The sequence below is a fragment of the Mobula hypostoma genome, chromosome 2 (assembly GCF_963921235.1).
Source record: "Mobula hypostoma chromosome 2, sMobHyp1.1, whole genome shotgun sequence".
NCBI classification, from domain to species: domain Eukaryota; kingdom Metazoa; phylum Chordata; class Chondrichthyes; order Myliobatiformes; family Myliobatidae; genus Mobula; species Mobula hypostoma.
The window spans coordinates 194,360,946-194,376,266 of NC_086098.1; the positions used below are offsets into that span (position 1 = coordinate 194,360,946).

The following is a 15,321-nucleotide window of genomic DNA, read 5'->3' on the forward strand; positions in this document are numbered from 1 at the left end:
TGGTTGGGAAAGGAGAAGGGAGGGGGAGGAAGCAGGATTCACCAGAGAGACATTCTGTAATGATCAATAAGCCAGTTGTTTGTGATAAAATGACCTTGCCTGGTGCCTCAGGTCCAGATATGTATGCATCCATGCCACTCCCTGCCCTGGCAATACTTTTGTGCCACCTGTCCCACACTTCCCACACCACTCCACCCTCACCATTCCCAAAATCCTTTGCTCCTACCAGATTTACAAACTCGCTGTCTGTTCCACGTTGACAAAAACAGCACTGTGCAAAAGTCTTGGGCACCTCAGTTATATGTGCTTAAGGCTTTTGGACAGTACTGTATCTTATATGCTCTTCTCCTTGGTGAACATTAATGCAAAGAGTTCATTTGCAATGTTGGCAAGATCATTTTCCTCCATACACATGTTCCCTCTTTTATCCTGTAGTGGTCCTATCCTCTTGCTCTTGGTGTATGTGTAACATGCTGTTAGGTTTCACTGCGAATGTAATGGTTTCTCTGTAGCAGCAATGTCTGGGTTATGTCTAGAGATAACGGGGTTTAGACTGCTGGGGGCTAGCCAATGAGAGAACTGTTATTCTTTCTTGAGAGTCCAGAAGAGAGATTTTTGCCGTCTTTCGCCAGGGAGAGATAAGAGAAGACGCGAATGGAGAGAGTTGGTAGACCGCCGGACATAGTGGACTTGGAGCGAGGGTCTGAACGGCAGCAACAATCGCAGGAGGTCGATATGGATGACCAGCTTATCAGTGAGCTCCAGCATCGCGCAATAGACTGTTTCATAAGAATGGGCCCTTTTTCTTTTTTTTCTTTACTAACCGTATAGTCAAAATAAGAATTATAAAGCTTAATCGCATATTGTGTACTGTTTGTTATTTTGGGGTAGTGATTTGTAATGGGGACACATCGCGCAGCATTCATCCAAATGAGATTTCTTAAGCTTGGCTGGGCCAGGGGCTATCACCCCCTATATTAAGCCACTAGCTGAAGTGAGAGTTACATATGTATCAAGTAACATCAATAGCCTGCTCAGTGGTGCTCAGTTTTGGTTGTGCGTGGACCACTGAGCTTCAAACTTTGTCACAAAAATGGAGAAGTGGTCAGAGTTTCTTTGACATCATGATATCAGTTGACTGAGTGAGATGTTATGGGAGCTTGGTAAAAGTAAAATAAACCAACATTATGGAGAAACAATGAACCAGACTTGATTAGAGAGCTTAAGGTAAAATAACCCTTAGGGGAAAGTGATATGATCGAATTCACACTGAAATTTGGGAAGCAGAAGCTAAAGTCAGATGTATCAGTATTACAGTGGAGTAAAGAGAATTAGAGGCATGAGAGAGGAGTTGGCCAGAATTGATTGGTAAAGAACACTGGTAGAGATGACAGCAGAGCACTAGTGGCTGGAATTTCCGGAAGCAATTTGGAAGACACAATATATACATCCCACAGAGGAAGAAGTATTCTGAAGGAAAGATGACACAACTGTGGCTAACAAGATAAGTCAATTCCAAAGAGAGGGCATATAATAGAGCAAAAATTAGTGGTAAGTTAGAGGATTGGGAAGCTTAAAAACCAACAGAAGGCAACTATAAAATTTATTAAGAAGGTAAAGGTAGAATACAAAGTGGGCTAGCCAGTAATATTAAAGAGGATACCAAAAATGTTTTTTTCAGATACATAAAGTCTATGCAGAGGTTCGCAGATGATATTGGACCGCTGGAACACATTGCTGGAGAGGTAGTAATGGGGGACAGTGAAATGGTGGACGAACTGAATAAGTATTTTACATGAGCCTTCACAATAGAAAACACTAGGAGTATGGTGGAAGTTCCAGGTGTCAGGGGTCATGAAGTGTGTAAAATTCCCATCATTTGAGAGAAGGTTCTTGTGAAATTGAAAGGTCTGAAGGCAGATAAGCCATCTGAACCAGATGTTGTACACCCCAGAGTTCTGAACGAGATGGCTGAAAAAATCATGGAAGCATTACTAATGATCTCTCAAGAATCATTAGATATGGGAATAGCTCCGGAAGACTAGAAAATTGCAAATGTCACTCCACTCTTCAAGAAGGGAAGAAAGAAAACCATACACCAGCTTGTCTGACCTCAGTGGTTGGGAAGACGTTGGAGTTGATTATTAAGAATATGGGTTCAGGGTACTTGGAGGAACATAATAAAATAAGCCTTAGGAAAATATTGCCTGACAAATCTGTCGGAATTATTTTTGAAAAAAGATATCAAGCAGGATAGGCAAAGGACAATGGAGAATCAGTTAATGTTGTGGTACTTGGGATTTTCAGAAGGCCTTTGACAAGGTGCTACACATGAGGTTACTTAACAAGCTACGAGCCCTTGGTATTACAGGAAAGATTCTAGCATGGATAATGCAGTGGCTGACTGGCAGGAAACAAAGAGTGGGAATAGAGGGTGTCTTTTCTGGCTGGCTGCCGGTGACTAGTGTTGTTCCACAGGGGACTGGGTTAGGATCTATTCTTTTTATTTTATGTGATTTGGATGATGGAATTAATAGCTTAGTTGCAAAGTTTGCAGATGATATGTAGATAGGTGGAGGGGCAGGTATTTTGAGTAAGTAGAGAGGCTACAGCAGGACCTAGACAGGTTAGGAGAATGGGCAAAGAAATGACCGATAGAGTACAGTGTCAGCAAGTGTATGGCCATGCACTTTGGTAGATGAAATGATTGAGTTGACTATTTTTTAAATGGAGAGAAAACACAAAAAACTGAGGCACAAAGGGACGGGGGTCTTTGTGCGGGATTCCCTAAAGGTTACTTTGCAGGTTGTGTCCGTGGTGAGGAAGATAAATGCAATGTTAGCATTCATTTTGAGAGGACTAGAATATAAAACACTGGTGAGGCCTCACTTGGAGTATTCTGAGCAGATTTGGATCTCTTATTTTTGGAAGGATGTGCTGAAACTGGGGAGGGATCAAAGAAGGTTCACAAAAATGATTCCAGGATTGAACAGTTTGTCCTATGAAGAACAATTGATGGCTCTGGACCTGTATTTGCTGGGTTTCAGAAGAATGAGGGGTGACCCCATTGAAACTTATCAAATGGTGAAAGGCCTTGATAGAGTGGATGTGGAGAGGATGATTCCTGTCCTGGGAAGTCTAAGACCAGAGGACATAGCCTCAGAATAGAGGGGTGTCCTTTTAGAAAGAAAATGAGGAGGAATTTCTTTAGCAGGAGAGTGGTAAATTTGTAGAATCCTTTGCCACATGCAGCTGTGGAGGTCAGGTCTTGATGTATATTTAAGGCAGAGGTGCATAGATCCTTGATTGGTCAGGTATGAAGGGATATGGAGAGAACACAGGACAGTGGACATGAGAGGAACATTGGATCAGCCATGATGGAATGGTGGAGCAGACTTGATGGGTTAAGTGGCCTAATTCTGTTCCTATATCTTATGGTCTTATTATATTCCACACAGAAATCTAGTGTTTGTTCATCAGTCATCGCATTACCAAGCTATAAATGCAGAAGTTCTTCAGGGTTGTCGTCTAGGACAAGCAATTATAAATTTCTACAATGATGAACTTCCATCTGTCATAAGAAGTGGGGATGTTTGCTGCTGCTTACAGGTTTATTTGTAATTGCAAATTACCACCAGCTATATAAAACTGTTTAAAGAGACATGAAATTATATCACAGCACTGACAGATAATAAATATAATTTTATTTAGGCTTCTAAGTTCCAATAAGTAAGTATGTATTATGTGCCATAGTAAAGCCGTGCACATTTTAGGTTGGAACTAAGATCTGATGGTTATTTTGAGAGAATGATAGCCGATCTGGAAATTTGGATACAAATTATATTTTATAAAACAACAACCAAAAGTATTTTTGGTCACTTTCAGCATTAAAGCAAGAAGTTAAGCTCATTTTATATTTATGTTTTACCAAAATAATCCTATATTAAGCTCATAGCATCTGTTTCTTTCCTGCCACAACCTTGTTATTATTTTATCAAATATCCAAGTGCAAGGCTTTTAAGGTGTAATGGAAAAAGTGATGTACTTAAAAAGAAATCTCATTAGAACATTCTCATTGGCCCATTATGTTTCTTGAGATGGACTTCACTGTACATTAGTCCTGTTGAAACAATTAATCTCTGAACAACCTAATCCTTCAGATTGTTTCAGCTGGGAGGGGAGGGGGTTGGAAGATAAGCTCCCGCGACCTATGAAATGCTCCCACTGGCATGCGTCTGAAATAGCCTCTGACAACTGAGTCCAGCCCCTGGTCTTCATATGTGGCGTAACAACTAAACCTGGCAGAACCCTTTCTGCTGACAGAAGTAAGGGCAAAGATGGGTTATTAGCACCATAAAACTAGTAGTTCCAGGCAGATGGGGCTCACAGCCATGGTTATCAACTCCTCTAGGAGAAGGAAAACTCTGATCTCAAACTCCCATTACCTTTTGGCTATACCCACTCAAGGGGAAAGCTTCGGGAGTAAACCCCCAAGGAAAAATCCGGAGCTGGAGCCTCTAAGGCAGTACCATGTCAACGCTGACTGGTAACTTCTACAATTACACTAGTGCCAAACTGTACCAGTCTCTGCTATTCCTTTGGATTCCTCAGCAGCGTGGAGAGTGGGAGCCTGTTGCATGAGCAACAGCTTGCTCCGTATCGTATTGCCTGGCTTGCATATCGAACATAGGCGGCTAGGATGCAACATCCATGGTTGACCCTGATCAACGGAGGGCCGCAATTCTTAAAAGTGTTGCTGTTGAAGCAGACATTTTTCAAAGTGTGCTGATCCAAAGCTGTCAGAAATGGAGACCGCAAATTTATGATGGACTTACAGCAGCAAATGAGGATCAGTGACATTTAGAAACAGTTAAGGCACAAATACATAGAAACGGGTAAAAGCTTTTTAAAAATCAGTAAATTGAATGGGTTTATTACAACAAAATATGCTTCATTGATCTTGGATCTAGATCAGCAATCATACTCAAGTGAATGACGCCACCTTCCTTTTTGTATGGTCAGAACTGCCTTGTACAGGGCTGAGTCTAGAATCCCCAAGGAACCACATAAATGAATAATGTATCTAACAGCTCAAGTGATGACGAATACTTTACATACATTAAATACATTACCAATAATGAAAATTTCTTCTCAAATATTGGGAGTAATTCTGGCCACTGCTTCTCAGCTATATAAATCGTAAAGCACAACATAAAGTAGGGTGGTATTCCATTTGAAAGTTTAAACGATGATTTATCAATCCCAGTTTATCCAATTTTTCTTCAAAAGTAGAATTTACCAAGCTGGACAATTACTTTGCAAATCTTGTCTTCACCCTTTAATGCAATCACATCTTTCTATTTATGTGACCAGAACAGAATATAGTAATGCCCCAACAATAATTGGACACAATTCTTGCATAACCTCTCTGCTGTCTGCTCTGTGCCTTGACTAATTAGGGAAGTATCTCGTGCCCTTTCAATTCACCTTATCTGCTATTAAGTAACCATCCATACTCTTCAATGTGTCCCCATTATGCGGCCTTAACCTCTGAGTTTTCCCGAATTCCATTTGACACTTATTTGTTTAACTGACCAATTCGCAACTTTGATTATTATACTTCATTATGTCTGCTAATTTAAGTATAAATAAATCATTTATATGAAACAGAAGTCAAAGGACCAACAGGGAATGATCTTACTCGCCAAAACACCTGTCAACTATTCCCCGTTTCCTGCTACTCAAGTCAATTTTCCACTCTGCCATAGAATACATATCCATTTAATTTCTTTGACAAGTCTGCCATGTTGGGCCTTGTCAGAAAGCCCTGTTCAAATGTACAGCCTGCATACCTCATTAATCCTCCCGTATAACTCATGAAACAAAATTAGTTTGACATAACAAACCTGTACTGATTCTCCTTGATTAATCTGGATCCACCTACATGAGTTATAGTCTTCATCAGAATTTATTTCAGTAATTTGTTCAACACTGAAGTTAAACTGATTGGTGTGTAACTAGAGCAACACACACAAAATGGTGGAGGAGCACAGCAGGTCAAGCAGCACCTATGGACATGAATAAACAGCCAAAGTTTCAGGCAGAGACCTTTCATCAGGAGAGGGTTCCTCCAGCATTTTGAGTGTGTTGCTCTGGAATCCTCTGTGTTCAAAATGTGTAACTATGTAACTAAATCAGCTTTTCACTCCTACTTTAAACAGTGATACCAAAGGGACAGTCACCTTAGTTGTCCAGTACCAAACCTATGGCTAGGTGTAAGTTAAAAAAAATGATGGTGACAACCTCTGCTGTTTTTAACAGTGAGAAACATTGTTCACCCACTTCAAAGATGGCAAAACCTTTATTGCTTCCTGTTTTGCTTTGTTTATCCCATTCAATACTTAGCATATATTCTTCTTAACTGATTACAGCAATACCGGCTTCTGCAGAAACAGGTGCAAAGTTTTAACTAAGAACCCAGTACACATCCTCTGCAAACAGGTTAAAATTTTGGTCCCAAGTATATCCTAATTTTTCCTCAATTATAATTCTGTTCTTTATGCAACACCTTTAGATTTTCTTTGATATTACCTGGTCGTACTTCCTTTTGCTCTTGCTTTGCTTTCTCTATTTCACTTCTAATTTTACCCCTATATTTTCTACATTTTTTCAAGGATTTCTATACATAATTTTCTAATTGACTGAAGTGGGTTTACCAAATGAGGTCTCCTCTGAGTCATAATTTCAATGAATGGAGGAACAGACTTAATGGACTGAATAGATATCTGCTCTGTGATTTTAAAATAGAATGCAAGATATATAAAATTTACCTCTTTAGGAGAAAGTATTGAAATAAAGTCTTCATAGATAATTCGTGCTTTGTCCTCAATGGCACTTTTATTTGCTTCACTTTTGAGATCTTCACATGCTAGCCAAAAGAGCATATTTTCTTCACTGTATTCAGTTCTTAAGAATTCTCTGAAGGTATTTCTGCCTGCAGGAGCTTTCAGTAGCTTGTCAAAGGATTGAGCCCATAAATGCACCTCTTCTGCTGTTGGATTTGCACTGTGTACAGCATAATCATTGAAAACAAGATAAATAAGACAAAATTATATACTTAAAATCTCTTGGTTTGATTTAGAGCTGCTGGATTTTATTAACATTGTCTAATGAACCACATTACCCAAGATCCACAAATATGCATTTATTAAAAACTACCATGTACCCAGTGGTAGAGAACTGTGCAGATTAACTGTGATGTTTAAAGAATCCTAGCAGTCAGTCTAAAAAACCTTTCATTCAAGCTTAAAAGGCCACCTCCAGAGGATATACTTGGAATACTAAAGGTTTACATTATCTACAGAAGAATCCAGGAATAATGCATTGACCAAGTACAGCAGAAGTACATTAAAACATTTTAAAATCAAATTTATTGAAGCTTATTTATATTACATTATAGCTTGAAGAGTTGTACAGTATTGTATAGGTCTATGATCCCTTATAACTAGAAGCAATGTGTTTTTCCACGATTGAAAAGAAGCATTAAGTGCTTGAGAAATCAGAAGCAGCAACGTACCCCAGCCATGAAACTCCCCTTGAAATCTCTACAGAAAACAAATCCCAACACCAATCCTATTGTATGCCTGTCAGAGGTGTCTTTTGTTTTAATATTTCTGAATATCTCTGATATTAAAATGCATACATACTAAAATCAGTTTCTAATCAGGCACTGGTTCACAGAGAAGATTCCTCAGTCTTGGAACACAGGTGAGATTGCTGTCAGAGCTTGATGAGTTAGTTTGGGGCTTCTGCATGCATGCAGCAGTCCTGAAACTTGCCCGTATCTACATTGCAAATTGCATTATTACTACAGGCAAAACCTAGTAAGATCTGATATTATTCAGTGGTTTGGATTTTAATGCCACTGTTTATATTGTCACTGTTACACACGAAATGTATTATTGATGTCTCATTCAAGATCAAAGAAGATAAACAGACAATAGACAATAGGTGCAGGAGTAGGCCATTCGGCCCTTCGAGCCAGCACCGCCATTCACTGTGATCATGGCTGATCATCCACAATCAGTATCCAGTTCCTGCCTTATCTCTATAACCTTTGATTCCGCTATCTTTAAGAGCTCTATCCATATCTTTCTTGAAAGTATCCAGAGACTTGGCCTCCACTGCCTTCTGGGGCAGAGCATTCCACATATCCACCACTCTCTGGGTGAAAAAGTTTTTCCTCAACTCTGTTCTAAATGGCCTACCCCTTATTCTTAAACTGTGGCCTCTGGTTCTGGACTCACCCATCAGCGGGAACATGCTTCCTGCCTCCAGCGTGTCCAATCCCTTAATAATCTTATATGTTTCAATCAGATCCCCTCTCCAGTGTATACAAGCCCAGTTGCTCCAATCTTTCAACATATGACAGTCCCGCCATCCCGGGAATTAACCTTATGAACCTACGCTACACTCCCTCAATAGCAAGACTGTCCTTCCTCAAATTTGGAGACCAAAACTGCACACAATACTCCAGGTGTGGTCTCACCAGGGCCCTGTACGGCTGCAGAAGGACCTCTTTGCTCCTATACTGAATTCCCCTTGTTATGAAGGCCAACATGCCATTAGCTTTCACTGCCTGCTGTACCTGCATGCTTGTGTTCAGTGACTGATGTACAAGGACACCTAGATATCGTTGTACTTCTCCTTTTCCTAACTTGACTCCATTCAGATAATAATCTGCCTTCCTCTTCTTGCCACCAAAGTGGATAACCTCACATTTATCCATCTGCCATGCATCCGCCCACTCACCCAGCCTGTCCAAGTCACCCTGCATTTTCATAACATCCTCCTCACATTTCACACTGCCACCCAGCTTTGTGTCATCTGCAAATTTGCTAATGTTACTTTTAATCCCTTCATCTAAATCATTAATATATATTGTAAATAGCTACGGTCCCAGCACTGAACCCTGCAGTACCCCACTGGTCACCGCCTGCCATTCCGAAAGGGACCCGTTAATCACTACACTTTGTTTCCTGTCAGCCAGCCAATTTTCAATCTATGTCATTACTCTGCCCCCAGTACCACGTGCCCTAATTTTGCCCACTAATCTCCTATGTGGGACTTTATCAAAGGCTTTCTGAAAGTCCAGGTACACTACATCCACTGGCTCTCCCTTGTCCATTTTCATAGTTACATCCTCAAAAAATTCCAGAAGATTAGTCAAACACGATTTCCCCTTCATAAATCCATGCTGACTCAGACCTATCCTGTTACTGCCATCCAAATGTGTCATAATTTCATCTTTTATAATTGACTCCAGCATCTGTCCCACCACTGATGTCAGGCTAACCGGTCTATAATTCCTTGTTTTCTCTCTCCCTCCTTTCTTGAAAAGTGGGACAACATTAGCCACCCTCCAATCCACAGGAACTGATCCTGAATCTATAGAACATTGGAAAATGATTACCAATGCGTCCACGATTTCCAAAGCCACCTCCTTAAGTACCCTGGGATGCAGATCAGGTCCTGGGGACTTATCAGCCTTCAGACCCAACAGTCTATCCAACACCATTTCCTGCCTAATATAAATTTCCTTCAGTTCATCCATTACCCTAGGTCCTTTGGACACTATTATATCTGGAAGATTGTTTGTGTCTTCCCTAGTAAAGACAGATCCAAAGTACCTGTTCGGCTCGTCTGCCATTTCCTTGTTCCCCATGTGACAAAAAACCAAGTTATCAGAAGATTGATGCTAATGAGAGAGATAAGTGAGACAATGGAGAAACATTCAAAAATGTTAATGAGAGAGGAGAAAGAGATAACGGAAAGAGACATCAGTCCGAGTATTGACAGACCGATTGCTTTGAACTGTTTGATGTTTGATGGACAGGTGATACACCAGCAGGGGGATAAAAAGAACAGGTTCACTAAGGCAAGACACACACCACGAGATCACGAGATAACAAGACCCTGGACGAGCGGTGTGCCCCCACAAGTTAGTGGGAGTTGGAGATCTGGTCGCGGGAACCGACCATAGACGCACAGGGTGAAAAGGGTACGATCGGTGGGAACTTGGTGTGTGTGTCCGCCCTTGCCTGGGTGCCGGGTTCACCGCGGAAGAAGATTTGTATCTGGAACGGAGGGGTCACAGTCGGTGACCACAGAAGACATTAAAAGGGTTCGCCCGAAAGCTAACTGCGAAGAACAAAGGTCTGTCTGAATCAGATTTGCATATTATCTCTGTCTCTCCAACGGCACAACAGCGATTACTGCGAACTGTACTAAGCTGAACTGAACTTCGCGTCACTTGAGATTGATCATTTTACCCCTAGACTGCGATAGAGCTTGTTTGATTCCTATTACCCTAGTTCTGTGTACATGTGTGTTCTATCATTGCTAATCTGTTGTATTCATATCCTTACGATTAGAGTACTGTGTTACTTATTTCTTTAATAAAACTTTCTTAGTTCCAGTAATCCAGACTCCAACCAAATGGTCCATTTCTGCTGGTTTGGCAACCAAGTTACGGGGTACGTAACACCCATAATAAATTCACCCTTTTCTGTCTTCAAGGGCCCAATTTTGGTTTTAACTATTTTTGTCCTTTTCACATACCTAAAGAAGCTTTTACTATCCTCCTGTATATTCTTGGCTTGTTTACCTTCGTACCTCATTTTTTTCCGCGTATTACCCTTTTAGTTATCTTCTGTTGCTCTTTAAAAGTTTTCCAGTCCTCCGTCTTCCCACTAATCTTTGCTATGTTATACTTCTTTTATCTTGATACTGTCCTTTACTTCCCTCGTCAGCCACGGCCTCCCCTTACTCCCCTTAGGATCTTTCTCTCTCTTTGGAATGAACTGATCCTGCACCTTCTGCATTATTCCTAGAAATACCTGCCATTGTTGTTCCACTATCATCCCTGCTAGGGTATTGTTCCACTGAACTTTGGCTAGCTCCTCCCCACATAGCTCCATAGTTCCCTTTGTTCAACTGTAATACTGACACTTCTGATTTTCCCTTCTCCCTCTCAATTTGTAGATTAAAACTTATCATATTATGATCACTACCTCCGAATGGTTCCTTTACCTCGAGGTCCATGATCAAATCCAGTTCATTGCACAACACTAAATCTAGAATTGCCTTCTCTCTGGAAGGCTCCAGTACAAGCTGTTCTAAGAATCCATCTCGGAGTGTCTCCACAAACTCCCTTTCTTGGGGTCCAGTACCAATCTGATTCCTCCAGTCTACCTGCATGTTGAAGTCCCCCATAACAACTGTAGCATTACCTTTGTGACATGCCAATTTTAACTCCTGATTCAACTTACACCCTACATGTAAGTAGGGTGCCTGTAGATAACTCCCATTAGGGTCTTTCTATGCTTAGAATTTCTCAGTTCTATCCATACTGACTCTACATCTCCTGATTCTATGTCCCCCCTCGTAAGGGACTGAATATCATTCCTCACAAACAGAGCCACCCCACTCCCTCTACCCATGAGTCTGTCCTTTCGAAAAGACGTATGCCCTTGAATATTCATTTCTCAGGCCCTGTCCACTTGAAGCCATGTCTCTGTTATTCCCACAACACCATACTTACCAATTTCCAACTGTGCCTCAAGCTCATCCACTTTATTTCTTACACTCCGTGCATTCATATATAATACTTTCAATTCATTACTCCCCTCACCTCCCATATCAATTCCTATTTCACTTGGCCATACTGTACGATCCCTTCTTGAGCTTTCTGCTCCATTTATTCTGTTGTCTTTCTTAACTTTTCTTATTCTCACTTTCCCTTTAACTCCATCCTTATATTTCCAGTACGTCCCCTCCCCCCACTACTTAGTTTAAACACACCCGTGTTGCAGTGGCAAACCTACCTGCCAGAATGCTGGTCCCCCGCCTATTAAGGTGCAACCCGTCCCTTTTGTACAATTCATCCTTATTACAACATACCCCAGTGGTCCAAGAATGTAAATCCTTGCTTCCTGCCCCAGTTCCTCAGCCACACATTCAGATCCATTATCCCCCTGTTCCTGCCCTCTCCAGCACGAGAAACTGGAAGCAAACCGGAGATATCCACCCTGGAGGTCCTACTTTTCAGCCTTCTTCAGAGTAAATACGTATAATCATCACTGAGTGGATAGATATGGTGGTGTGCTATGTGATAATCAATGTTTATAACAATGAAAGATTAAATACAGACATTCAAGTATGATTTATTTGTTATCCATAATTATAATAGGCCATTGAAAATATCTTCAGTAAAGAACCAGTGTTGAAATAAAACTCTACAAATGATGTGAAATTTACTTGACATCCTTGCAAACAGCCTAATTGCTATGTCTGCCCATACACCTCCTCCCTCACCTCCATTCAGTACCCCAGGCAGTCCTTCCAGCTGAGGCAACACTTCACCTGCGAATCTGCGGGGGTCATCCATCGTGTCTGGTGCTTCCAATGTGGCTTCCTCCACATTGGTGAGACCCATCATAAATTGGGGACTGCTTCATCGAGCATCTCTGCACTATATACCACAAGAAGGACTTCCCAGTGGCCAAACATTTCAATTGCAATTCCCATTCCCATTCTGATGTGTCAGTCCATGGCCTCCTCTTGTGCCAAGATGAGGCCACTGTTTGGGTGGAGGACCAACACCTCACATTCCATCTGGGTAGCCTCCAACCTGATGCCATGAATATCAATCTTTTTCCTTCCAGTAAACAAATTTCCTTCCCTCCTCTTCCACTCTAACCTTCACCTCTTCTCGCCTGCCAATTACGTCCCCTGGGTCCCTTCTCCTTCTCTTTCTCCTATGGTGTACTCTCCTCTCCCATCAGATTCCTTCTTCTCCAGTCCTTGACCTTTCCCACCCACCTGACTTCACCTATCACCTTCCAGCTAACTTCCTTCCCCTCCCCCCATCTTTTATTTTGACATTTTCCCCTTCGTTCTCCATCCTGAAGAAGGGTCTCGGCCCAAAACGTTGACTGATTACTCATTGCCATAGATGCTGTCTGACCAGCTGAGTTACTCCAGCATTTTGTGTTGCTTTGGATTTCCAGCATCTGCAGAATTTCTTGAGTTTTTCAATTTTATTTATTTATTTCATGGATGCGGATGGTGCTTGTAAGATCAGCATTTAATGCCCATCTTGAAATGCCAATGACTGTTAACCATCTTCATCAACCACTACAGTTTTAGTTAAGTGGTGTCTATCCGTAGTGCTGTTAGATGCAGAAATAAATCACTTTAAACAGAGATTTGCTAGGTCACTTTGTAATTAAAATTCAATGGACCTAGAATCACCGATAAACATAACAGGATAAGCAGTACAATTAGCTTTCACAACATCATGTTTGTTATTTTATTTCATGGAACAGTCCCTTCTGGTCCAGTAGTCCACTAATTTAACCCAAGCTTGAAAGAGGTAGCATAAGAGATTGTGGTGGCATTAGAAATGATCTTTCAAAAATCATTGGACTCTGGCACGGTGCCAGATGACGGGAAAATTGCAAATATTACTCCGCTCTTTAAAAAAGGAGGAAGGCAGCAGAAAGGAAATTATAGATCAGTTAGCCTGACCTCAGTGGTTGGGAAGATGTTAGAGTCAATTGTTAAGGATGAGGTGTTTAGTGACACTGGACAAGATAGTACAAAGTCAGCACGGTTTCCTTCAGGGAAAATCCTGCCTGACGAATCTGTTGGAATTCTTTGAGGAGATTACAAGTAGGATAGATAAAGGGGAGGCAGTGGATGTTGTATATTTGGACTTTCAGAAGGCCTCTAACAAGTTGCCACACATGAGGCTGTTTACCAAGGTGAGAGCCCATGGTATTACAGGAAAGTTAATAACATGGTTAGAGCATTGGCTGATTGGTAGGAGGCAGCAAGTGGGAATAAAATAATCATTATCTGGTTGGCTGCCAGTGACTAGCGGTGTTCCATTGGGGTTAGTTTTAGGACCACTTCTTTTTATGCTGTATATAAATGATTTTAGATGATGGAATAGATGGCTTTGTTGTCTTTTTATGCTGTATATAAATGACTTATGTGATGGAATAGATGGCTTTGCCAAGTTTGCAGATGGTACAAAGATTTGTGGAGGGGCAGGTAGTGTTGAGGAAACAGGTAGGATACAGAAGGACTTAGACAGATTAAGAGAACGGGCAAGAAAGTGGCAAATGAAATACAGTGTTGGAAAATGCATGGTCATGCACTTTGGTAGCAGAAATAATGTGCAGACTGTTTTCTAAATGGGGAGAAGATCCCGGAATCTGACATGCAGAGCGACTTGGGAGTCCTTGTGCAGAACACCCTGAAGGTTAACTTGCAGGTTGAGTCAGTGGTGAGGAAGGCAAATGCCATGTTAGCATTAATTTCAAGAGGTCTAGAATACAAGAGCAAGGATATGATACTGGGGCTTATTAAGGCACAGGTGAGACCTCACCTTGAGTATTGTGAACAGTTTTGGGCCCCTCATCTTGGAGAGGGTCCAGAGGAAGTTCACAAGGATGATTCCAGGAATGAAAGGGTTATCACACATTTGAAGGCTCTCGGTCTGTACTCGCTGGAATTCAGAAGGATGAAAGGGGATCTCATTGAAGCCATTCGAATGTTGAAAGGCCTAGACAGAGTAAATATAGAAAGGATATTTCCCATGGTGGGAGAATCTAGGGCAAGAGGGCATAGCCTCAGGAGAGAAGGGCGCCCTTTAAAAACAGATGTGGAGAAATTTCTTTAGCCAGAGGGTGGTGAATTAGTGGAATTTGTTGCCACATGCAGCTGTGGAGGCCAGGTCATTGGGCGTATTTAAGGCAAGATTGATAGGTTCTTGATTGGACATGGCATCAAAGATTACGGGGAGAAGGCTGGGAACTGGGGTTGATGGCCTAATTCTACTCCTATGTGTTATGGTCTTATGGTCTAAATCACAAGACAAGTTACAATGAATAATTAACCTACTACCTGGTACATTTTGGTCAATGGGAGGAAATCAGAGCACCTGGAGGAAATCCACATGGTCACGGGGAAAATGTACGAACTCCTTCCAGATGACGCCGGAACTGAACTCCAAACTTAGGAACTGTAATAGCATTGACCTAATTGCTATGTTATCATGGTGCCCTTATTTAAACAACTAAATTTAAATTATGCGAGAGAGAAAGAGAGAGAGAGAAAACAAGAAATGATGATATCATGCAGAAAGTGGTCAAGGTAACTGTTATTTTGCAAATAACAACATAAAATACTGAAAATGTTAACAGAGAGAAAAAGTTCAAGTTTAATTATCATTCAGCCATACATTAATATAGC

General features: G+C 41.2%; 1 protein-coding gene across 6 annotated transcripts in view; it reads right to left on the reverse strand.

The window, feature by feature from the left end:
* The window catches only part of LOC134342774 (regulator of G-protein signaling 20-like), a 145,429-nt gene that overhangs the window by 9,556 nt on the left and 120,552 nt on the right, over positions 1–15,321 (reverse strand). For all 6 annotated transcript variants that reach the window (XR_010017092.1, XM_063041335.1, XM_063041338.1 and 3 more), the window contains exon 4: positions 6,831–7,065. Coding sequence is in view for 5 of the 6 variants with exons in the window: in XM_063041335.1 (XP_062897405.1) it covers positions 6,831–7,065 (235 nt within the window). In the remaining variant the exon portion in view is untranslated. The remainder of the gene's footprint in view (positions 1–6,830; positions 7,066–15,321) is intronic.